Here is a 25,783-nt window from a genome sequence, read left to right on the forward strand (position 1 = left end):
CACTGATTTCCAACAAGACGCACTCTAAACACCAGCTTATATGTCCTGACAAATCTTCCTCTACCTCTGTCATACCATGCTCCAGTTGCTTTCAATTTAGTGCCCTGTCTTTCTGTAGCACCTTCTTGTATCTCTCTTATGCTTTAGCCTTTTAATAGCAGATGGCTTCCTCCTGTCTCTTCCAGTCTCTCTTTGTGTCTTCCTTACTCTTGTGTTCTCCAACTCCATCCTTTTTTCATCTCCCAGTACATCCTTGTTTCCCCCCTTCCTCGTTAAACTCTCCACTCTCTTTCTCTTCTGCTTCTTTCATCTCCTCTCTGACCATCTCTGTCCCTCCTCACCCAGACACTTCATTGTTTTGATATATGACCTAATTACTTGGATAATTGAGGTTCTTGTAGTTGCCACACAGTTTGGTGGTGGGGAACTATATCTGGTCATCCTCTACGATGTATGTGAAGGTCATGGTCAGAGTGATTTTCTTTTTGCTAAACATCCTCTCTTTCTGCCCAGCATGGTTCACGGTAAAGATACGACGACTGTCTAAACAAACAAACAAAAAATAGAGTTTTGAATATAACACATAGAATGCACATAGATTATACAGAGTCTTTACAAAATAACATGCTAGTATTGTTTCATGATAATCTGTCAACTAGGCTACTTTATAGTGGGTCAACAACACCACAGTTCCCTTGGCCATTATGGGACTTGCAGTCAGTTCTCTTTCATAAATGGCTCAATGTTCAGATTCTTATCTCTGAGAAAAAGGAAATGACTGGTGTATAATTGCTTTTAAATACAATGTTCACTAATATGCGTCCCATGCTGTAGATTTATTTAAATGACAAATTAATCTTTGGTTTTATGAGAGCCTGAAGCACTCATTCACTCTCTTCTCCTCCTGCTACATGATGTCTTCCCCTCTTCATTTCCCACTCTTTTCTTTTCTTTTGCTGAACAAGCTGTTTCTTCCTTTCACTATTGACTGCTTGTCAGAGGACACAAGATGCAGTTCACTGTGCAGGTCTGTGTCTCATCCTGATCCGTCTCTTGTATGGAAGCTTGTCTTTACTTTCACTTGCTTACCTAAGCATGGTTCACGCGAGAGGATTTTCAAATCCAGAGACCACAGACATAACGACAGATCTGACCGATTTTTTTATATTTTAACTGTAACAGACGATTCAGATTAAGTTTTTTAAGTTAAGTGCTTTCTTTTCAGCCGCACGGCTTGCAGAAACCATGCTGATATCATGACGTTTTTAGTAAAAGACTTCAAATCTAAATCACAGCCCAAGCTATTTGGTTTGCAGAAAGCGATTTGATTAATCAGTTCAGAGTATTCATTTAAATGCCTAAATTATTCAAAAAACTAAATGGAGGACTTCAAGTTTATAATCTGCTCCTTGAGGCTTTAGAGCCCTTTGCAGCTGCTGACTGTATTCTGCTTATGCCTTAGGCCAGCTATACAGATATTCTCAGGTGAAAGTCTTTAGAGAAAATGGGAACACCAGCCATGATAGATGGTCTCTTGCACCATTCATCCAAGGAGGAATTTCTGAACTTTTACCACTCACTACTACTCCTCATCTTACAAACTAACATTTATAGTATATGGATTTATATAGTACATCTCTTTTTCTGCATTGGGTTATTAAACATCTCTAAAGTTTAGATTTTAGATTTTATATGATAAATAATGAGAAGCTCCCCAAATGTAACTGAATGGTACCCCGTGGGGTAAACCTTTCTCGCTCTTTCTAAATGTGTTAAAATGGCATCTAAACATCCACAGCAATTATGTAAAGAAAAGATGTCAGTCTGGAAAATTAGGCTACCTTTCACCAGCACCGGAGGAACCCAAGTCAATCTCTGCATAAGCTTTTTAATCATCGATTCAACTTAGAGTACTGTGTGTTGACAGCCACTATTGAAGATGATTTCTCCCAAAAGCTTTTTATTCTCTTTCCATCTGCTTAGACATTCCTCTTCAAAGAACTTACTTTTTTGTACAAGCCCAGTCAGCCTTTACTTTATTACACATTTGCGATCAAATGTTTAATTCAAGGACATAGTTTCCAGTAAGGGAGGAAAGCCCAGTAGTCATTCATTTTCCCTGTCCTGATTTCATAGGTGACACACCAGGCTTAAGCTCACCTCTCTCGCATTGAGGCTACTACCGCACCCTGCTGATTATCATGGCAAAGCTTCGTGCAGTTTGTCCTTGTTTTCCGAGCCCATGAATCTTGCATGCAGTGGATATTTTGATCCATGACAGTGCAAATTCCACAGGCAGCTGTGTTCCATCATATACAGTCGTCTGTTTCTCTGCCAGTGTGGATGGAGGAAAGTCTTTGGCATCTCATTATTAATTGAATTAAGGGAGGTATTTCTGAAGCAAGGTGAGTTCTGAGCCTGGTAACAAAGAATTATTTATGGTGCGTTTTGAAATTCCCAGGTACTAATGGGACTTAACCCAGCACTGTATATACGGATAAGAACATCGATGCTCACACTCAGACACAACCTCCCGTCTTCTAGTGTAAATACAAAAAGTGACTAGATGTCTAATAGGGACTGTAGGATGGAACATTGGCAACTATCTGGTTATCATGACCACAAATGTTCCACAACTTTCAGTTTGATTAGATCTGTCAAATGTGCAATTCCCCTAAAAGCTGTGTATTGTATCATCAAGGCCTGTCACGCTGGTGCTAAAATCCCACCTAAGTGTAGGTATTATACTAAAAATGTCAGGGCATAAGATTGTTGGCAGTAGAACAGTAAAAAACCCGCATATTTGTGGAGCAAGATAAAAAAAAAAAGAAGAAAAAAGCATATACGCTCAATGAAGTATCAGCATATCCAGATCAATCATGCCAAAACGCCTACCCTTTGCTTTCCCACTGATCCTTTATTCTGTAGTGGTATGCAGAATTGACCTTGGTGCTAATGAGCTGCTAGAGATACAGGATAGCTGGTAGGCCTTAGGTCAAACTAGCGACATTAGAAAAAGAAACATGGCCATAGTGATGAAGATCTCACGCTGTTCATAGTCTCATGTAGTTTGTATAATATTATTTCTAAGACTTTTTAGACATTTCCATCTTGGAGAGAAGCTATCATCTTCCAGTAATATCAACAGCATCTCATTAGTTTGTGAACCACAGATCTGCCCCCTTACAGTTGCTCCACATGTAAACTACAATCACTTGGATGTTTGAAATGACCCTCAAATGCTTGTAATCCACTGTTGTGCACATGAAATAACACCTCGTATAGCACACAGCATAATCTTACCTGTATGTTAATATGACAAAAGGAATGACTGTGATTATTTTTGTCAGACCTGAGATCTGACAGTCTTCACTTTCTCAGAATTAGGAGAAAATATATTGTCAATTTGACAAAACAGAAATCAGGCATACAGAGACTATTCCAAAGTGGTTCAAATTTCAATTGATATGGAAATAATGACATGTCATCTTTAAAGCTGTAGGTTTTATGTTGCAGGGACATTCAAATTCAAAGCCATCGCTATTGGATGGAAAAGGAAATGCACTATCAAAACTGTCAGAATGTTTCTTTCATCGCTGAAATGCCAGGTACAGCCCAATTACCACCCGCTATAGTACACTGCTCTCCAAAATCAGGTGTGATTACAGCATTCAGAACTGAGGAAATGGAGGGTTAGAGGAGAAACAAGAGGGGTCGTGGGCGTGTGAAGATGGAAAGGAGTACTGGGTCATTAGTTTTTTATGTTTTTTCCTCTGATGTGACCCATGACTAATTCTCTGCCACTTTTTTACATGAAGTGTGTGTATGTATCTATAAATACATTATTAAATGTATCTATAAATGCCTGTTCATGTCCTCTAATACTGTCTGGTCTTGCTCACAACGTTATTAACCTCTTCCCTGTGGCGACTGCATGCTAGATATTGGTTTCAAGGTTGACTGTAGTGTGTAAAAGAATCCCTTGCTAATCCAGACTTTAGCTCCCTATCTTAATGCCCCATCCATCTAGAAATTCTCCTGAGACATGCCTCTAGCTCACGTGTATAAATCTAACATCAGGAATTATGTGGAAAAGTGTTCGGCTCCTAGCTACTTACTGGAACTTATTTAATATCAATGAGTAATATCACTGGGACAATGTTATTCTCTCTCCAGACTAGCTGTGTCTTTTGGGTCATGGCTGGCAGCCATTATAACAATGGATTGGAAATCATGAGGGACTAATGGGATGGTGTATGGGGTCCCATGGGACATGAGTGGTATTACATTGTGTTGAATCAAATAATTCAATGAGCCTTGGGAATATAGATAAGAGACGTGAGGAATTAATGTTCAATAACCTTATTATCATCTGACTTTTGTTTAGTTTGGAACCGTTTCATTTGCTCAACTTAAATTGAAAAATCAGCTATATATAAAAAGGCTTATTACATTCCGTTTAACAGTACCACTTATACTTAGACCTACCTTGTGTGTGAACAATCTGTAATACTCATTGAAACAAGATGAAGAGGAAAGAGCTCTGGAGGGGACAATAGCAAAAGGTCCAGGATGGGTAGAAAATAACACAATAATAAAATGTGGAAAGACATAAATGACTTATCCTGTCCACCCTCTAACCCTGATACTGAAGACTTCCGTGAACTGCACTGCACATATGTTTTTCTTTATTCCATACTTTTTATTTGGCCATTCACTTTACTTACTGTAGCTGCTATTATTCAGACCCCATCGTACTGTCAAGCGAAATGCCCCTGCTATGCTCAGGGATATTCCTTTACACAATAACATTTCCCTCCCCGGAACTCTCAGGGGAGACTTTAGCCTTGTAGATAAAAAATCACATTTAGTAAAGAAAAATCAGTCCAGCTCCACAGCTGATATTTTTTGTTTTATTTTTGCAGGTTTCCAGAGTAATGAAACCTATCTTTCATGCTGTATGCCACGTCATCTCTTTCATCTCTGTCAGTCAATACCTTTTTCTACCTTAACAAATACACAGTTTTGTTTCAAATTACAAAAGTCTACAGTGTAATGTGATGTTGACTCTACATCTGTGTTGGTGTAATGACTCTTGTGAGAGGTTTGAAAGACAATTTGTGGGTTTGACTAACCAACGTTTTACATTGATGTTTGACCCACATATGTCAAAGGTGAGTCTTCAAGTGTGAAAGAGGGAGGCCTGCAATTAACACGGCACCACTGCAGGGGTAGAGATAGGCTATTTAGTCCGTGTTGATCCCCTTTCAGTGCTTTGCCAGAATCCTTCAAGCTCTATGTGAAACGCGATCTGTCACATGGGGTCCGTCGCCTGGGGGCTCTCATCCTCTTTCACAACCCATATGCCCACACACTGCCAGTGCCACATCACTGCTACAAAGTGCATTTAATTGACATGCTTTTGTGCAGCATAACTAACTTATCATGTGGTCCTTCCCTCCTTCCACCAAGAGGCTGCACATCCCAACTTCCTTCTGTGTCTATGACACACACACACACACACACACACACACACACACACACACACACACACACACACACACACTTTATTTTTTCTTCTCCCTCTGTCTTTCGTCAGCACTTTGGCAGTAAGTCCTGCTTCAGTGAACTGGGCACAGTGCATGACTTGATCCGACATGAAAGCTAAAGGCTAGCTATTATTGCCCTGTATTAGAGCCCATGAGTGGGGGGGAGAGAGAGAGACGGAAAGAAAGGGAGAAGTATGGCGTAATTCAACAACAACAATAACAGCATCCTCAGTAGCCTATGCTCAGATCCTGAGAGTAAGGAGGAGAGAAAGTGAGAGAGAGGGAGTGAGAGAGGAGGCTAGTCGCATCACTCAAGAGGAGTAGGCGTGCTCTTGCTACATCGTTTGATGATCTCCCTGGTTTCCCCTGAACCTCCACTCTCTGCGGGTGAGGTCGGTCAAACATAGGGGCTGAGCGGACTTTCCCTGTCGGAGGAGTCGAGCTCGACTTTCCCCCGGGCAGCAGAGCCGTGTGCACAGCACCGGTCAGCGGGGCCACGTCGCGGCACTTTGGATAACTCACACAGCTGAGGATCCTGCCGTTTGCCAAGGCGCATCGCTCATTCGCGTCCCGCACCAAGAACACATTGCTATGAACGATTTAGTCAGACAGCATAGGTGACTTTTGATTTCCGGCAATTTTCCCTTTTTCTTTTCATTTTTGGATTCTCTAAAGGGGGGAAAAAAATCCACGGTGGCAGCATAAGCCCAAAACTCGCTGGTATTTTTGCCCAAGATGCAGGTGGATCGGAGCTGTGTGGTTTCCAGTGCGTGTCTGCTTTTACTTTTCTCAACTCTGAGCTCCAGGGTCAGTGAGGTGGGAGGCACCCACCAAAGCATCCCTCCGTCCGTGTAAGTAGATGCATTTTTATGCATCACTTAAATATCCTAGTTTTAAGCAGAACTTGATTAAACATACTCCAGCTGTATCCGTACAACACACATTTGATGGATTAATGTGACCTGTCGTTGGATAGTTTCTACTGCTGTGTTTATTGAGTGTGATCTCCTCTTTTTCCAAATTTCTGTCTTATTGTCACATTTAAAATGGGCAGGGTTGCAAATGAATGTACTTGCAAAATCTGTCAAAAAAATCGGTCCAAAAAAAACAGACTACTTTTTAAGTCGTGAGTTAAGTGTGAAAAGTTGTGGCCTATATGTATATATAGGCTATATACATATATTATCTGATTTCTTCCTTGTCTGTGTGTGCTATCTGTGTTGGTGCTGTCTGCAGGGTGAAGCTGTGGGCTTCAGCTTTTGGTGGGGAGATGAAGTCCATCTCGGCAAAGTACTCTGGCTCCCAGCTGCTGCAGAAGGTGAGCAGTTTTATTGTCTGAACCCGACTTGTCAAATTGAAAGTACACCCTAGAACCTCAATACTGTTAAAATATGATTCAAATGTGCACATGACTGAACTTGAGCAGAGTTTTCTTGTGGGCAAAATAGTGTTTAGAGGAGAAGATATTTTATTTTAAAAAGGAGCTCTACTGTCCCTGAAATAAGTTTTTTATTAGATACAAAATGTTTACACCAACCCAGTGTGTAAGTACACCCATGGACACACAGTGATACTGTGGGTAAAACAAGTGAGAGAGACTTTTAAAATTACTGTGTGGATGCAAAAAAAGACCAGCTTATGAGAGAAAATGACCAGTTGAGTCATTTTTGAATTGAGAGAAATGTCACTCTTCATCTCTTAAACTGCAGTCCTTTTAAGCCCCTTGAGAATCAGTAATGCATGTCTACTAGGTAGGCACTGATTTAAAAAAAAGCTTATGTGTATGGGTGTCCAATTCACAAGCTCTTCAGCAAATACACACACACACACACACACACACACACACACACACACACACACACACAGATATACTCTCTGCTGGAAAGCGCTATTTTTTTTGCTAAGCAACTGAATGTTTTTCACATTTCTAACACCCCCTTACCTCTTTTCATACCTCTCTGCAGTCTGTTCCCCTCCCTCATTCACTCTGCTTTGTGGCATTAATGCAAGATTTGAGTGTGATGGAATGCAAATTGTTCTAATGGCGGGTCAGTTGATGAAGCATGAGGTAAAACTGGCTAATGGATAGCCAGTGGATAAAGGGCAAAGCTGAAGCTAACCTCTCAACGGGTGCACAGACACAATGTTGTGCTTGGGGCCATTGGTCCAGGTACCCAGTGGATGCAGAGACCTACTGTGGTGTGTGGCTGCAGTTATGTCACACAGGCCAAACTAGTGATCTGCTGTGATGCATACATGCATTACATGTACCCTATACATTATTGCACACATACATAATTTCCTCCACCTCCCACAGACATAAATGTATTCACATGACCACACACATTGCGTATTCACATGCACAAGTAGTCACATAGACACACATTGGCCTATAGCGTGGATTTCATCAACCGCTCAGAAGCCAAAGGAGTGGTGTTATCTTCTTGATAGGATAATAAACTGTTACCCCTTCTCATCTTTTTCTGCCTCCAAAAAGAAGATAACCCTCCTACAGAGTGACGACCTCTTTATGAAATGCAAATGAAGGCCGCTGGGTTAATTGAGCAAAGAAAAGACTGGAGACCTTTTTCTGGGAAAAGTGCATCTTTGACACCAAACTGGTATGTTGCAAGTATAGTGGTATTCACTGTGCCAATGCACACATGCAATCACTCGCAGGATTTTGGCAACATGTCACAGTGTCCTGTATGTTTTGCCTTATTGTGTATCCGGTAGGCCTATTGTCGTAGTAGCTTTTGTCCAGGAATGCTGAGGAGGGACCACAGTTCCCCCAGGGGCACATATGCTTTTAAATAGACAGAAAGAACGAGGGCTATACTGTACACTGTAGTACATAGAGATGAGGATGGTACTGAGGAGAAAAGATAAAGGCTTGTGTGCGTGTGTGTGCGTGTTTGTTTCCCCTGGGCAGGGGACAGATGGACTTAGTCTCTCTTCAGTTATCTCTCTGACCCAAGCGTAACAAAAATCTTTTTCGGAAACCACACACACACAACACACACACGACACACACACAGTGTATTATGGTGTGTAGGGATGTCACAATACCAAAAATCTAGTAGTTTGTACCGATACCACCAAAAGTACACGATACTCGATACCAAAGTCATTACCATGGTGTGTACAAAAAATAAATAATAATACTTAATTAATACATTAATACCTTAATTTAAACATTTGAACATTATAAAAAACACAACAGTCACATAATAAAAAAACGATTACAAAATAGATATGTAATAAATATTTAAGCAGTTGAAAACACAACAATATTGGCATGTAGCCTTTAAATAATAAATAAAATTAAACTATTACAAAATAGATCAATTACAAAATCACAAATAAACAAAAAAGATCAACTTTTACCACTGTACTCTCCTGGTGGACATCCTCCTCTGGCTAATACTGTCAAAAAAAGACAGCGAGTTATCAAACATAATGTCTGACAATTCCTAATGAAACAGTGGAGGCTACAGACCTGTGCTAAGGTATTTGCTAAGGTTGATACTTGATGTTACTTCCAATGTAATCATCTTGAATGAGAGATATTCTTAAAAAGCAAAACTGTAATTAATCAAAATTAATATCATAAAACCGTGACTTTAAATTGAGTGCGAGCCCTAATCTAAATACATTAGTAGTTCAATTTAATATTTGCTTTCAGTAAGAAAGAAAACATGTTTGTATGATCAGTTTTGAATGAATTTATGACTTGAAATAGTAAATTATTTCATGGCTACTTCTTTGGAAAACAACATAATTCACAAAAGGACCTAGGTGACAGGAAATTCTATAAAAAATAAAAAGATAATATAGATAATATATATTAGAAAATAATGACTTTTGTTCAAATAAGCCAATTTGTTTGCTGCTTTTTTTCAGAGACAACATTTTAAATCTCAGGAAAAAAAAAATACAGTTGGACCAGATTTGGCCTTTCATTCAAACCCCCATCTCCTCTTTCCTCTACTCTCCTTTGCTGATCTGTCCTCTCCTCCCACGCCACAGCCCGCTTCCTGTAATAATCGGAAACAGCTCTTCTTTCAAGGTTGTACCAGTCAGGGCACATGTATGAGTGTGTGTGCACAGCAGACGTTAGCGGTATACACATTACTCTATGTACAAATACAAACATAAACACTATATTGAGTACACTCCTCATACAAAGGACAGGAGACTTCAGTTTGAGACACATTAAACATCTCCCACTGATGGTTAGAATTAGCTCTGTGTGTTTTACTATCTTCGCTGCTATTCTGTTGAAATCTTTAATTTCATGTATCATTGAGCAACCTGTCTATATGAGCCTGTGTGTGTGCGTGTGTGCGTGTGTGCGTGTGTGCGCGTGTGTGTGTGTGTGTGTGTTTTGTTGGCTGGACTAGTTTTCACCTCACTGATGTTATGGCTTTCAGGAATCAAAGTTGTAGGACATTATGCCACGCTGAAATAACTTCAAGCCTTTTGGTAATGGAAGATATAAGACAAATGATCATTCTGTGAGATTGCCACAGTGGCTGGCTGAAAGTCATCCGTGCACGTCTGCTTTTCCTATTTTAAAAGCATAAGCTGGAGGCAACAGGGCTTCTGTGTTTGCAGCCTGTGTGTGTGTGTTAAGTTTGCATACAGTACCTACTTATAGCATGCTATAGTACACATACACACACTGTATACACAGCACAAGATCAGAGGATGCTAGGAAGGTGTAATGATGTGTGACAAGAGTATGCTGAAATCGATTTTCCTAGGTGGGGAAGAAAAGTGTGTGTGGCTGGGTGTGTGTTGTGGTGTGTAGGGATGTCACAATACCAAAAATCTAGTAGTTTGTACCGATACCACCAAAAGTACACGATACTCAATAACAAAGTCAATACCATGGTGTGTAAAAAGAATAATAATACTTTGAATTCCTTTATTTAAACATTTGAACATTATAAAAACACAACAGTCACATAATAATAATAAAAAAAGATTACAAAATAGATATGTAATAAATATTTAAGCAGTTGAACATTATAAAAACACAACAATATTGGCATGTAGCCTTTAAATAATAAATTAAATTAAACAATTACAAAAAAGATCAACTTTTACCACTGTACTCTCCTGGTGGACATCCTCCCCTGGCTAAGGCCGGCTACACACTGCCTGCGTGGCGTGAGAGTGGCATTTCTGTTGCGTGTCAGCTGCGTGGCGGCTGTGTGGATTTTTCTATGTCTTTACACACCAGCAACGTGTCTGATGTGGCGCTGCTGCTGCTAGCCTTGTCTGTACACATGTATGTTTCCCATAGGTAAAATGAAATACCATGTTAAACATAAATATATACTGATTTGATTACAGCAAAGACAACGTCGACAGTATTGACGGCAAAATAGGATACAGAATATTTCGTTCTGTATTGACAGGTGCAATATTAGAAAATCGTTTTTTTTAAATAATGTAATTTAAAAAGAAATCTGCATTTATATCAAAACCTAGAGACTTTCAAACATCAATATGTCATTTATTAATATGTATTCATGTCAAAATGACATATAAACATCTTTTCCTATTCTATTTGCCTGGAAACGCTTCCAACACGCTTGCGTGTTGCGTGAAAAATAGGCGTTGGTTCTATTTCTAGCATGCATGCGTTTTCCGCGCGGTTTGAGCTGCGCCTAAGACGTGCCTGTCACGTGCCTGTGACGCAGGCAGTGTGTAAGCTCTACCCTGTTAACATGGGAGCCGAAATATAAACGGATACGCCACGCAGCTGACACGCTCACGCGACGCAGCCAGTGTGTAGCCGGCCTAATACTGTCAAAAAAAGACAGAGAGGGAGAGAGAGATATTTTTGTTATCAAACATGTTTGACAATTACTAATACAACAGTGGAGGCTACAGACCTGTGCTAAGGTATACAACACACACACACACACACACACACACACATACACACACACACACACACACACACACACACACACACACACACACACACACACACCTTATACTCTGAATGCAAGCATTAGTTTAAATTCACTGGCATGGTGGCAGGCCGAAAAGTATTATATAAAAGTAAATATATAAAAGTATTTATTAAAACCATTAACATTTCAATAATTATTAAGGCTACATTTTGCTGACAGGACACAGACTGAGGGGTGATGCATGTTAGCCCATTAGGAGGTAATTTATAACGTTGCCATGCGTTTGCGTCGTTAACAAATAACTGGCTATTGCAAACATTACATTGAGCATAATGTTAGCTTGTTTCCAGGCAACAATGCCAGCTGCCTCAAACAAACATAGGGCCTGTGTTTCAGGATTAGGGTTAGAAGTTTGTATATGATGTTAATATGACTTAAAACTTACTCACCTTCGCCAAATTCGAGGTGTTACCTCCCTTTGTTTGAAATGAACGATGGCATCGTTTGCGTGTCCATTGTCATCCGCCTCGATTGCAAAGTATTTCCATATTAGATTAAACTTGTTGCTGTCTTCTGTAGTTTTTCCTGTGTGCTTGTCGGCGTTTTCTTCTTCTTTACCACTTGTGGACCGACTAAAACAGTTATGTGTATATGCTGCCCCCATCAGTTCCGGAAGAACTGCAACCTTGGTACCATCGTTAGCAACGGTACCTACTCTACTGCAGGAAAACAAGTACTGTCACGTTTTAAGAATATTGGTACCGACTTGGTACCAAAGTACCGGTTCTCGTGACATCCCTAATGGTGTACCATACCATTCTCCTTTTCTACTATAGAGCTTAGTGTGGCAAGCCACTGACATGTTGACATGCTGATAATACTTCTGGAGACCGAGCAAAATAAGACGAAGTGAAGTGGTTCCTTAAAAAGAAGCAGTGGATGAATCACATATATCAGTATTAAAGTCGTCAAGAGAGGCAAATTGCTTAGCTGCACAACATGTGCATGCTGGGATTATGGAGTATAGAGAGAAAGAGTTACAGAGAGGGAGGAGAAGAACACTGATAGCGTCATCAGCTTTGTTATCACTATGTGATTTAAATCAAATAAATGTATGAGCATAAACTGAAATCTTGAATACTATGCACCTTATCAAAGTCAGGAAAAAGAAATTGTAAAAAAAAAAATATATATATATATATTTCTGACTACATGTTCATTTTGCAGTTGCAGTTGCCAACACCTCTAGTCCTGCAGTACACACTTCTTTTTCTTCCACTACCTTAATAAACACAACATATTTGTGCATTGTTTCTACAAAAATAGCATATTATCACTGACTAATAAAACAAATCTGGAAATGAAAGCCTACGAAGTTTTCAAAACATAAGAAAAAATCTCTGTAACTGTATCAATCAAACATTATCTGTATAGCATCTTTCATATAGAATAGTGAAAAAAAACAGCATATTTTTTTGCTTGATACGTCTTTTTTTCTTGATACTAGTTTATTTGGCATTATCTAATGAACTGTCAGAGAATCTTTTAAACCCAAGAGCTCAGTGAATTCTGTCGCACATGATCAGTTAAGTGATTTACACACAACAGCAATAGGTTTTGATATAAGATGTTTCACAAAAACATAATTTTATATTTCTGCAGAAGGCAGTTTCATGTTTGTCTGTGTTGGCGAAAGATCTATTTTTGTTCTGAATATGTATTTTAGTCACACTAACCAGATTTAAGTGCATGACAAATTATCTAATTTAGAAGTGGAAATGATTTTGTATTTCAGTTTTTTTATTAAAATTAATTACATATTTGGCTGACAACAGTGGAAGAATGATTCTTGCTGTGTGCGGATGAGTTTTTTTTAAATAGTTTCCACTCAGTACATATATTAAACAGCGCTTAAAGTTTTAATTTGATTAAGCATTCCTTTTTTTATTTCCAAATGTCATCCATTTGTCATACTTGTTAAAAGGATGTTCATGTAGTTTAAGTGCCTTTTAATTCTTATACAAATTGGCCTTTTCAGAAATTTGTAAAGAAAATATTTTGTTTGTGTTAGCCATAGGTTGTTTGTTAAAGGGTGTTTTTTTAACAAATACATAAAAAATGAAGCACTATAGTATTTCTCCACTGGAATTACATTATTGGATAATGCTTTTAGACAGTATTCTGGGGAGATATATATATATAAATTTATTATCAGAAAACTTTACAGACTTTTTTTGGCTGCTAGTCAAAAATTTCTTAGAGGGTCGGGGTTGTGCTGGAGGAATTTAGACAAACTCTGTGTTACTAAAATGTTTGGCTATTGCGCTGTTTACTGTATTTAAACTGCTGTGTTTCAGCATGGTGGAAAAAATATGATTCACCTGATCAGTGAAACCCGAGTTGTAGGCTGCTATGGTATTGAAATAAGTTATTTTTGGGTCCATTAATTCAAAATTGTATGGACAAACTCCATCACTTGTTCTTCAGACTCATTATTTCTCCTTTTGCCCTCTATTTGTCTTTCTTGCCTCATGGATGACTTTGTGTGTGTGTGTGTGTGTGTGTGTGTGTGGGGCTGTTTCGAGGTGGAGGGGGAAGTGTGATGGTTCCAATCTGCTGCCAAGGGTGGGTGATGGCTGAGGCGTTCCAGTGTAACAGTGTGTCAGTGAGGGGGAGACGGCTGCAGATTAGATTTAGCTTTGGGAAAATTGAATAGCTGTCAGGTTTGGTTCAGCACGGCTGGCGATGAGGTGAGGGAAGGGGGTGTGTACTGATGACTGTCCCTCTTTCCCTAACCTCCCCTTTCTCTCCCATCTCTTCTCCTGCTTCTCTCGCCCTCCCCCTCTTGTTCTCATTGACCAAAGCATGATCTTGCTAAATTTGATTCCTCCACTGCTCGTAGAGGGAGAGGGAAGAGAGAAAGGTGTGTGTGTGTGTGTGTGTGTGTGTGTGTGTGTGTGTAAGAGAGAAAAAGGAGGAGGAATGCCGTGTCACACAGTTAATTACAGTGTTAGCAGACGGGAGTTTAGCCTGTGCTGCTATCCTTTCATGTCTAGTAGGCCAGCTTTAGCCAACACAGCCACTCACTCATACTATAATTAGTGCTTTGTTGGTGAGAAAAGCATGAGAAAGCCAATGTGAATCAAACACCCTCCCTTTACTGTAGAGAGGTCAGGAGCAGGGAGCGAGGCCCTTTGCTACTGAATTAAAGAACTTAAATTCCTAAAGAGCACAACTGCTGACGCTGTGTTTGTGGGCTTAGAAAATCAAGTGTCTTTTGATGACTTGTTGTGCAGTTTACCTCTTTGATTTATCCCCAATCTCTCTAAGTTAATTTACCAGTGTGAAAAGTGTTTGATTTAGTAGTTAATTTGTGTTTTTAAGATTTTTCTTCCCAGATCCTGAAGTTGCTGCAGAAGAAACGCACGCACGCACGCACGCACGCATGCACACACACACACACACACACACACACACACACACACACACACACACACACACACACACACACACACACACACACACACACACACACACACGTAGTGTTTGCATACAGTGTAACACTGTGCTCTGTGCTGTTAGGATGATGAATGTGAACACTGAAGATAAATATCCACTGTCATCTGTCATCGCCTGTTCGGGCCTGGCACTGCCTCTGCCTCTGTTGGCCTGCAGATAAAGAACATCTCACCGTGGCTACACCAGACATTAACGGACGTACACAAGAATACAAGCATAGACGCACACACACTCACAGATTTCTGTAATTATGACAGATTGTTCACCTGGTGTACTCCAGACTGAATTGCATGCAGAGAGTAAACATTAGCCATCTTGGTAAAGGGGCGGGACCACTACTATTAAGCACATTAACGTGTTCACATTGTGTGAAGGACTGTCTGTGACTTGCTGCTGTCCACATCCATCATCCTGGGTCCAGTCTGTGTGCTGTAGGTAAAGATGGCCCGTATGAAGTAAAACAGTGAATAGAAGAAAGGAAATCAGACCCATTACAGCTATTCCATCAATCACAACTACCTCGTTACATGCTTAGATAATTCTGCTTTATACGTTATACTCAGAATTGAAGATGAACTGGCACCCCCAGCTCTTTCTTTCTTTTTTTCTTTCTTTTTCTAACGTTGTCTCTTTATTACCTTCAACCTTTCTTTCAACTTGTCCCTCTGTCAACATTTTTACCCATGTGTTTTTGTGTCCTTGTGTCTCACCCTAATTATTTTTCTCTCTTTCTCCCCATACTTCTCACACTTTCTCTTCTCCTCCCCCTCCATCCCTCTGCTTTAATAATGGATAGGATGCAGCTACGGCACTAAAGAATACATGGGAGGGGATCTTGGGACACGCCAGTGTTTGGTGCAAGTGTTGATGCCCACACCCTTAAAAAAGTAGTTCCGCTGGCCTTGCACAATGTTGTGCACTCACTGCACTCTCGAGTGCCCTCAATATGTGTCCCAAGTCACCCCCTTTGCCTCTCCATCACCTCTGCCAACATACACACACACTTGCACAAACACACACTTAGTTTGGCTGAACTTTATGGAGCCCCACACTGTGTCCCATTTGCACAACACTTCTCATAGGCTGTGAGAGTGCTGCCAAATCCTCCTGATGACCTCCACCTGCACTTGCTATTATCTCACCAAACACAAACTTGCTAACACAGGGTTTAAGAATACAGTTATGCATAAACAGCCATTTGGGAGCAGAAACAAAGCTGCTTGAGCAGAATAAATAAAAGGGTCTTTTGAATGGCAAGTTGAGTTTCAAAGCCCCTCCAGATAGTTACCAATGAGGTAGTCAGTCTCAAATACCACATGAGCATTAAAAACTTCATCTATAAAAAAATTGAAAAAATATCCCTTTTAGTACATTTAGAATAGATACAAACAATTTTAGATTAATTTGCGGTCAATCGCGAGTTAACTAGGACACGTGATTAATCGCAATTAAAAATGTTAATCGATTGACAGCCCTCGAAAAAATAGAAGACCAAAATTGTACTAACATTGGGCATGACCAGAGCATGTGATAGGATTGGCTGGAGCCTGATGGCAACGGGAGCAGGTGAGATTTGCGTCTGGATATATCCTGGCAAGATTACTCCTAGAGAGATGGAGCCTATGGAACACTTTAAACTGAAGCAGGCTGTGTCTAATACATATAGATGAATCTATTCTCTTGATTGCCATTTGCCAAGAACTATCTGAAATATCATAGCCAAAGTCAGGGGAGGCAATCATTTGAATAGGACAGTGCAATCTACCAGAGATGGGGACTCGAGTCTGAGACTCGGACTCGAGTCGCACTTAAGTTGCACAAACAGCTGACTTCAGACTTGACTCGGACTCGAGCTTCGAGACTCGTCAACAACCTGTTTTCATGCAGTTATTGCTTTTTAAATCAAAATGTATTCATGTATTTCTATTTTCTTTTATTGGCGCATAAACGGGGAAACGTATGACGAGCTGTATGTCCCCTGCCCTTTGCCATAATGTGCAACATAACGCATGCGCCTATGTGCGCGCACTCACATATCAAAATATGCATTGCCGATGGGGACACCAAATCCTTCCGGAGTTGTGCCTTTTCTCATTAGTTTTGCTTTCAATAACTTGGTAAACAGTGGCAGTAAGCTAACAGCTACATGCAAAGTGTGTGGCACCAAGATAAATGATGCTGGATCAACAACGTCGGACTTCATCAGGCATCTCAAAACACACCTAAATAGGTCAGTCACTCTAATGTGAAAGAGTCGTTACATTTAGCATATATCGTCACAGGTAACAAGCTAACCATCGCAAAGTGTTGTGCTAATGCTGGGAACAGGCAAATTGTATCTTAGAATTAGTAGTTGCTGAGGCTAAGACATCCATGGTGCACAGGAGGGGTGACGCACGGATCCATCTCCCCAGGAACAAACGCTGTGTCGGGTGGGCAAACTCATGTGATGCGTAATTGATCCCGTGGATGATTTGTAGGCTATTAAGTGAACAAGGTGTACCCGGTCCACCAAACACTGGGCCGTCTTGACTGTCTTAATTCTGCACATATTTCTGTTACTGTAGTCCTATTTACTATTTCATTATTTCATCCATGCGTGGCACAGCGGATCCGTGCGCACTGTTACCTGCCGTGGAGACGCTGGCCTCACTAACCTCTCCTCCTCTGAGTCGGATCTTCCTTGCGCTGGACTCAGTTTCACTGAGCGTACTAACACTTAGAAAATAAATGGCATTATCAGTGAGTTCAAACTGCTTATTGTGCGTAATTTGGACTGACACTGAGATGCATGTTGTTCTATAACTGGTGTGGCGCTGCCACTTTGCTCTTGATTTCCACTTCGACATTAGACATTTTTTTGAGTGAAAGAGACGTTACATTTAGCATATATAATCACAGGTAACAAGCTAACCATCGCAAAGTGTTGTGCTAATGCTGGGAACATGCAAATGGTATCTTTATAGTTGTATCCATATGAGGTGACAGACTTAGGTTAATATTTCACCAGGTCCGAGGTCTAGAGGGATGTGTTAAGTAGACCCAATAAAGTTATCCTACAACTGATTTTGATACTGTACTCTATGGATGGTAGCTACAGGACATGGTTTGAATTCCTAAGATTTAACAATACAGTGTTAGGGACAGATCAGATGGCCAGAGACTTGAGACTTGACTTGGACTTGTGGCAAAAGACTTGAGACTTGACTTGGACTCAAGCTCAAAGACTTGAGACTTGACTTGGACTTCCAAAAAAGGACTTGTGAACATCTCTGCAATCTACTCACAACTCCCCTTTGATCCATCCAACTATTCAACAACGGAAACAGAAAGGAATATGCACCTGTAAATACCTGAAAAAAATGCGAGTGGGGGATATTGTACTCTTTCACCAACTGCTCAAAGTCATGAACAAACTGTTCTTAGAAATGTCCTCTACACGTTTTAGGCCATTCCTGAACTATAACTTGAACGCTCCATCCATGTGTGAGGTTGGAAAAAGTGCATTAGCCACAATTGGGGAAACACATGTACTTAGTTAGCCTTTTCCTGTTACTCACTGCACAGCCTCTCTCCCAATAAACATTGCAAAGAGATTTTTCACTCTATCAGTGTGTGTCTATATTAGTTTCCTTATGCGTCTCCTTTACATGTCATGTAGTCTCACATTGCCAGCCCTATCTCCCCAGCCCTGTGGAGTAAGGTCTGGCTACACCACAGATACATTTTAGGATAGGAGAAAAAAAACTCTCTGGGTTGTTTGTATTTCCTTAAACCAATCACAATCGTCTTGGGCGGTGCTAAGTTCCCGCGACAGTGGCATTGCAAAATAGTCTTGGAAAGTAACTTGTTTTGGTGGAACATCTGAACCCAAAAGAAAACACCACATGCAATATTAAATGAAGTTAACTGTTCACACAATACAGTAACATGAGCTATTTAAATTGGCTGGATACATGGTAATTTGCTCTTATCAGTGTATCGCTGTGTGTATTTCATCCATAGCAATCCCCACCGATCGGTCCCAAAATGGTAGATAGTAAATGGCGTAAACATATTCCTTGTGAATCTTTACAATCATTCCCCGAAAGAACCTTGCTAGCTCGAAGTTTGTTGTTGTTTCCTGTAGCAGATGGATTTTGAGAACGGCAACACAAAGAGAGCGGGTGTGAGCCACGCGCAGGATGGCATCCTCTATCTTGGAAATTTACTTCCGTTGATCCAGACTGTTGATGTAATATAATGCATTTACTGGCTTGAGGCCTGCACTGGCAAATGTGCAGATGACACTGGTAATGCTGAGCACTGAGTGAGTGACTAAGGATTACTTAGACACAAGGATCAGTATGGATCAATGCTGAGCCATATTGATTACATGTTGTTTTTGACGTGCAGTACCGATACTGTGTGGAAAGTAAGCAGTTTTTTACTCCCAGGTTAGACTGACAACATGGTATTGGTTTAACTTAATCATTGAATCGCCAACGTTTATGTATTGCTGGTTAATGCTTTAGGTGTGTGGTGACAAAGTATTGGTTATTCCAAATATACATAAACTCTACAAAAAAATCTTCAATGGTCTTCTCAACCACTTGGTAATGCACAGTTTGAGTTGTGATATCTTGTTGAGTTGTACTTAAGGGCTATGCTTGATGCCATATAAAAGTGATCATATATATACTGTAATATGTGTTGAGTTGTTGATGCTGTTAATGTTCATAAATGTATTCAATTATAAAGTGTATATTATCTTTAGTGTATATTTTATGATCTTTAAATATTTCAAATTATTTATTTATTTCATATATTCAGTTCACTTCATGGTATCTACTAAAAAACTTTGTGAGGCCTTCAAAGCAAACTCAAATAAAACTGCAGTCCAAAAAGTCTAACTTCCCATAATAAATCTCCACTTGCAAGGATGAATATTACCTTAATACATCCACCACAATGTTTTGCTCTCTCCTACCACTTTCTTGCTGGCTGCTGCTAGAATCAATTTGAGACTGTGACAATGTATGGAGTGGAATAGGGAAGCAGCAGGCCGCATTGTACGTGCTGCTAAGCATGAAAAATGTTTCCACGACTCTACTGAAACCAACTGAATGCAGGCAACTACAGATATTCTGTGGACTATTAATCAGTTCCATGTGAACAGATTAGACCTGCTCTTAGTGCATTATGCCTGTATGGAAGAAAAAAAGTGGAGTGGAGATGGTAGAGAAGGTACTTCCTCTACCTGCTTCATACATATACTGTAAATTACTTTTTTTTTTTTTTGTGTAGATATGTTCTCATGCTGGCATAGATGATGTCAGCCTCAGCACTTAAGGAGCTTGTGTGTGTGTGTGTGTGTGTAGGTGGGGGGCACACCATGATAGAAAGGCATATGAGGACATTGAAAGATGGCGGTCATTAGAGAGAGCAGGGATTTGGCACCCACTCTGAGGGGCAATGTTGCATGCCCAACAGACGCAGTGCACCCTGGGACAAACTCCTGCTATGCCATAAGGCTTTGTGTGTGTGTGTGTTCGGGTTAGTATACAGCTGTTATTCCACTGTTCCTCCTAATAAACCTCAGGCAGCCTTTAAACACTCTATCACTGCAAAGGCACACACACACACACACACACACACACACACACACACACACAGGAGCTGCAGGTGGCAATCCCACATTTCTTAGCGTTTTTACTGATGGACAAAATGAACATCATGTCTTTGCTCACAGGGAGGATGTGCAATCTTGTTCATATTCAGTTATGTAGTATCTATGTTGTATGTAGTATTAAAACCTGACATGTTTGCGTTCTGTGGAGGAAAACCACCATTGTCAGTCGGTCGCTCCACCACTTTGGTCCTGACTGAAATATCTCAACAACCATTAGATAAAGGATTGTCATGTAATGTTGTGGTCCCCAGAGGATGAAGCCTACTGACTTTGGTAATCCCTGGATTTTTCTCATAATGCCACCATGAGGTTGACATTTGTGATATTAAGTGAAATATCTCTACGACTATAGGCAGATGCCATGACATTTGGTACAGTCGATCATGCCCCCTTCAAAGTAAGGCCTCAGCCTCAGCTGTACTTTGCAGGGTTTCCCGCAGCACTTTGCAGTTAAGGCGGCTGCCTTAACAACACGTGGCTGCCGCCTTAACTAAGTCTTCAAAAAATAAAATAAAATAAAATAAAATATATATATATATATACCGCTCTGTTACTCTCTCCTGTTTGAGTGGCTGTAATGTACAAGTCGCATCAACACAGTCTGTAGGAAACAAGGTAATGGCGAGTTGTCAGGATACCACCAATCACAACAGAAAGAGCATTTGCTGTGAGTGTAACTGTCGTTTATTCACATTTAAAGGGATAAATCGCCATTTCACCGTCGCCTGCGTCATTGTTTGTGGGAGTTTGTCAACAAATGCGTGGGCAGCTGGTGCATGCCCGGGCAGAGACGGGGTGAATGGACTTACTGGAGCGTTGGCATATGGCAGGCAGAGAGCATTTATATATGTATATCTGTCCTGTTCTTTCTTCTTTTGTTTCAACGAAGTGAATACATGACGAAGTGACTGGAACTATCCATCACCTCTCGCGCGTGGATTCTCAACGTCCCAGCTGCTGTTGCCCGGTCTTTTACACACAGCTGTTGTCTGTTTTTTTTTAATCACTACACGTGGTTCACAACACACGGTTAGTTAGCGTAGTTAAACACTACACACAGTGAAATTACATGTCCTGTTTTTATTTCATGCATACTATCTGCTTTGACTGAGTGAAGCTGAGTGACTGAGTGAAGCAGAGCTTATTTGTTTTGGAGAAGAGTTGTCAGGCGAAGTGGAAGAGAGCGTGTCACAGAGGATAATGGGAGCAATGCGAGTAAAACCGTTTTTTTTAAAATAGTTTAATGAGCTTAAAATTGCACATTGCAACTGTTATTTTGAAAAGCTGGTTATTTATTAATTATATATTATTATTTAAATTTAATATTTAGTGTAGTGTGTAGTACAGAGTCTGTAGTCTATCTACCCTCTTCCCCCCCCCCCCGGTCAGATGGGAACCCTACCACCTTAATTAACAAATTTTCTGTGGGAAACCCTGCTTTGTGTTTAATGCTTATTAGCACATGCTTAACTAAGATGGTGATCGTGATAACATTTTACCTGCTAAACATCTGCATGTTAGTGTTGTCATTGTGAGCATGTTAGCATGCTGATGTTAGCATTTATATCTAGCTGCACACTGTGCCGAAGTACAACCTCACAGAGCCAGCATAGCTGTAGACTCTTAGTCTCTCAGGGGAAGTGTCAAGTACAATTCAGCTCAAGTTTGTCAGAGCAAGTGTAAAGTCCTTTACTGTAGGTCAACTTTAAAGGTGCTGTAGGTAGGATTGCGAAGATCCAGGACTTAGCCAAAAATGTTTAACATTGACAACTCCTCAGTCCCTCCCCCCTTTCTGCTAAAGCCCAAAACGGTCTCCTAAGCCCCTCTCCCCACAAGGGAGAATGAATGCATGTGCATGAGCAGTGATTGACACGCAGTTAAGACACCACCCCTGGCCCTGGTTGGTGCATCTGAACAGGGAGCTGTGGAGTTTTGCAAATCGCACTACAGGCTGTAAGTGGTGCCAGAGGAGCCAGATTTTTTTTTAAATTACCTGCTTCATGTAGGTAAGAATGGGTGGCAGTGAAGGTCAGGGGCCTCGACGGACCAGACCCGGGCAGCAGAGGCTGGCTCTGGGGACGTGGAATGTCACCTCTCTGTGGGGGAAGGAGCTGGAACTTGTGCGGGAGGTGGAGCGCTACCGGTTAGATCTGGTGGGGCTTACCTCTACGCACAGTCTTGGTTCTGGAACCATACTCCTGGATAGGGGTTGGACTCTTTTCTTCTCCGGAGTTGCCCAGGGTGTGAGGTGCCGGGCGGGTGTGGGGATACTCACAAGCCCCCCGCTGAGCGCCGCTACGTTGGCGTTTAACCCGGTGGACGAGAGGGTCGCCTCCCTACGCCTGCGAGTTGTGGGGGGGAAAACTCTGACTGTTGTTTGTGCATATGCACCAAACAAGAGTTCAGAGTATTCGGCCTTCTTGGAGGCCTTGAGTGGAGTCCTGCATGGGTCTCCAGTCGGGGACTCCATAGTTCTGCTGGGGGACTTCAACGCGCACGTGGGTAATGATGGAGACACATGGAGAGGCGTGATTGGGAGGAACGGCCTCCCTGATCTAAACCAGAGTGGTTGTTTGTTGTTGGACTTCTGTGCTAGTCATGGATTGTCTATAACGAACACCATGTTCGAACATAGGGATGCTCATAAGTGTACTTGGTACCAGAGCACCCTAGGCCAAAGGTCAATGATCGATTTTATAATCGTTTCATCTGATCTGAGGCCATATGTTTTGGACACTCGGGTGAAGAGAGGGGCGGAGCTGTCAACCGATCACCATCTGGTGGTGAGTTGGGTCAGGGGGTGGGGGAAGACTCTGGACAGACCTGGTAAGCCCAAACGGGTAGTGCGGGTAAATTGGGAACGTCTGGAGGAGGCCCCTGTCCGACAGACTTTCAACTCACACCTCCGGCGGAGCTTTTCGTGCATCCCTGTGGAGGCTGGGGGCATTGAACCCGAGTGGACAATGTTCAAAGTTTCCATTGCTGAAGCTGCGGTGAGGAGCTGTGGTCTTAGGGTCTTGGGTGCCTCAAGGGGCGGTAACCCACGAACACCGTGGTGGACACCGGTGGTCAGGGAAGCCGTCCGACTGAAGAAGGAGTCTTTCCGGGATATGTTATCCCAGACGACTCCGGAGGCAGTTGCAAGGTACCGAAGGGCTCGAAGGGCTGCAGCCTCTGCCGTGAAAGAGGCAAAGCAGCGTGTGTGGGAGAAGTTCGGAGAAGACATGGAGAAGGACTTTCGGTCGGCACCAAGGTACTTCTGGAAAACCGTTCGCCACCTCAGGAGGGGGGAAGCGGGGAACCATCCAAGCTGTGTACAGTAAGGATGGGACGCTGTTGACCTCAACTGAGGAGGTAATAGGGCGGTGGAAGGAGCACTTTGAGGAACTCCTAACCGACTAATACGCCCTCTATGGTAGAGGCAGAGCTGGAGGATGAGGGGGGGATTGGCATCAATTTCCTGGTGGAGGTTGCTGAGGTAGTTAAACAACTCCACAGTGGCAAAGCCCCAGGAATTGATGAGATCCGTCCAGAAATGCTTAAAGCTCTGGGTGTGGAGGGGTTGTCTTGGTTGACACGCCTCTTCAACATTGCGTGGAAGTCTGGGACGGTGCCTAAGGAGTGGCAGACCGGGGTGGTGGTTCCCCTTTTAAAAAGGGGGGACCAGAGGGTGTGTGCCAATTACAGGGGTATCACACTTCTCAGCCTCCCCGGTAAAGTCTACTCCAAGGTGCTGGAAAGGAGGGTTCGGTCGATAGTCGAATCTCAGGTTGAAGAGGAACAATGCGGATTCCGTCCCTGGTCGTGGAACAACGGACCAGATCTTTACTTTCGCAAGGATCCTGGAGGGAGCCTGGGAGTATGCCCAACCAGTCTACATGTGTTTTGTGGATCTGGAGAAGGCGTATGACCGGGTGCCCCGGGAGATACTGTGGGAGGTGCTGCGGGAGTACGGGGTGAGGGGGTCCCTTCTCAGGGCCATCCAATCTCTGTACGACCAAAGCGAGAGCTGTGACCGGGTTCTCGGCAGTAAGTCAGACTTGTTTCAGGTGAGAGTTGGCCTCCGCCAGGGCTGCGCTTTGTCACCAATCCTGTTTGTAGTATTTATGGACAGGATATCGAGGCGTAGTCGGGGTGGAGAGGGGTTGCAGTTCGGTGGGCTGGGGATCTCATCGCTGCTTTTTTGCAGATGATGTGGTCCTGATGGCATCATCGGCCTGTGACCTTCAGCACTCACTGGATCGGTTCGCAGCCGAGTGTGAAGCGGCTGGGATGAGGATCAGCACCTCTAAATCGGAGGCCATGGTTCTCAGCAGGAAACCGATGGAGTGCCTTGTCCAGGTAGGGAATGAGTCCTTACCCCAAGTGAAGGAATTCAAGTACCTTGGGGTCTTGTTCGCGAGTGAGGGGACAATGGAGCGGGAGATTGGTCGGAGAATCGGCACAGCAGGTGCGGTATTACATTAAATTTATCGCACCGTTGTGACGAAAAGAGAGCTGAGCCAGAAGGCAAAGCTCTCAATCTACCGGTCAGTTTTTGTTCCTACCCTCACCTATGGTCATGAAGGCTGGGTCATGACCGAAAGAGCAAGATCCAGGGTACAAGCGGCCGAAATGGGTTTCCTCAGGAGGGTAGCTGGCGTCTCCCTTAGAGATAGGGTGAGAAGCTCAGTTATCCGTGAGGAGCTCGGAGTAGAGCCGCTGCTCCTTTGCGTCGAAAGGAGCCAGTTGAGGTGGTTCGGGCATCTGGTAAGGATGTCCCCTGGGCGCCTCCCTAGGGAGGTGTTCCAGGCACGTCCAGCTGGGAGGAGGCCTCGGGGGAGACCCAGGACTAGGTGGAGGGATTATATCTCTAACCTGGCCTGGGAACGCCTCGGGATCCCCCAGTCGGAGCTGGTTAATGTGGCCCGGGAAAGGGAAGTTTGGGGTCCCCTGCTGGAGCTGCTACCCCCGCGACCCGACCCCGGATAAGCGGATGAAGATGGATGGATGGATGGATGTAGGTAAGAATTGATTTCAAAATACTTTTGCTGGTTTATAAATCACTAAACGGTTTAGGGCCAATATACATTTCTGATCTGCTACTACACTATGAACCACCCAGACCTCTCAGG

General features: G+C 42.2%; 1 protein-coding gene across 1 annotated transcript in view; it reads left to right on the forward strand.

Moving 5' to 3' along the window:
* Nucleotides 1-6,284: 6,284 nt before the first annotated feature.
* Nucleotides 6,285-25,783, forward strand: part of cacna2d3a (calcium channel, voltage-dependent, alpha 2/delta subunit 3a) — a 166,607-nt gene continuing 147,108 nt past the window's right edge. Inside the window, exons 1-2 of the mRNA XM_078253980.1 lie at nucleotides 6,285-6,400; nucleotides 6,786-6,867. Of these exons, the coding sequence (XP_078110106.1) occupies nucleotides 6,285-6,400; nucleotides 6,786-6,867 (198 nt within the window). The remainder of the gene's footprint in view (nucleotides 6,401-6,785; nucleotides 6,868-25,783) is intronic.

This window comes from Sander vitreus, chromosome 7, assembly GCF_031162955.1.
Source record: "Sander vitreus isolate 19-12246 chromosome 7, sanVit1, whole genome shotgun sequence".
In the NCBI taxonomy this organism is placed as follows: Eukaryota; Metazoa; Chordata; class Actinopteri; order Perciformes; family Percidae; genus Sander; species Sander vitreus.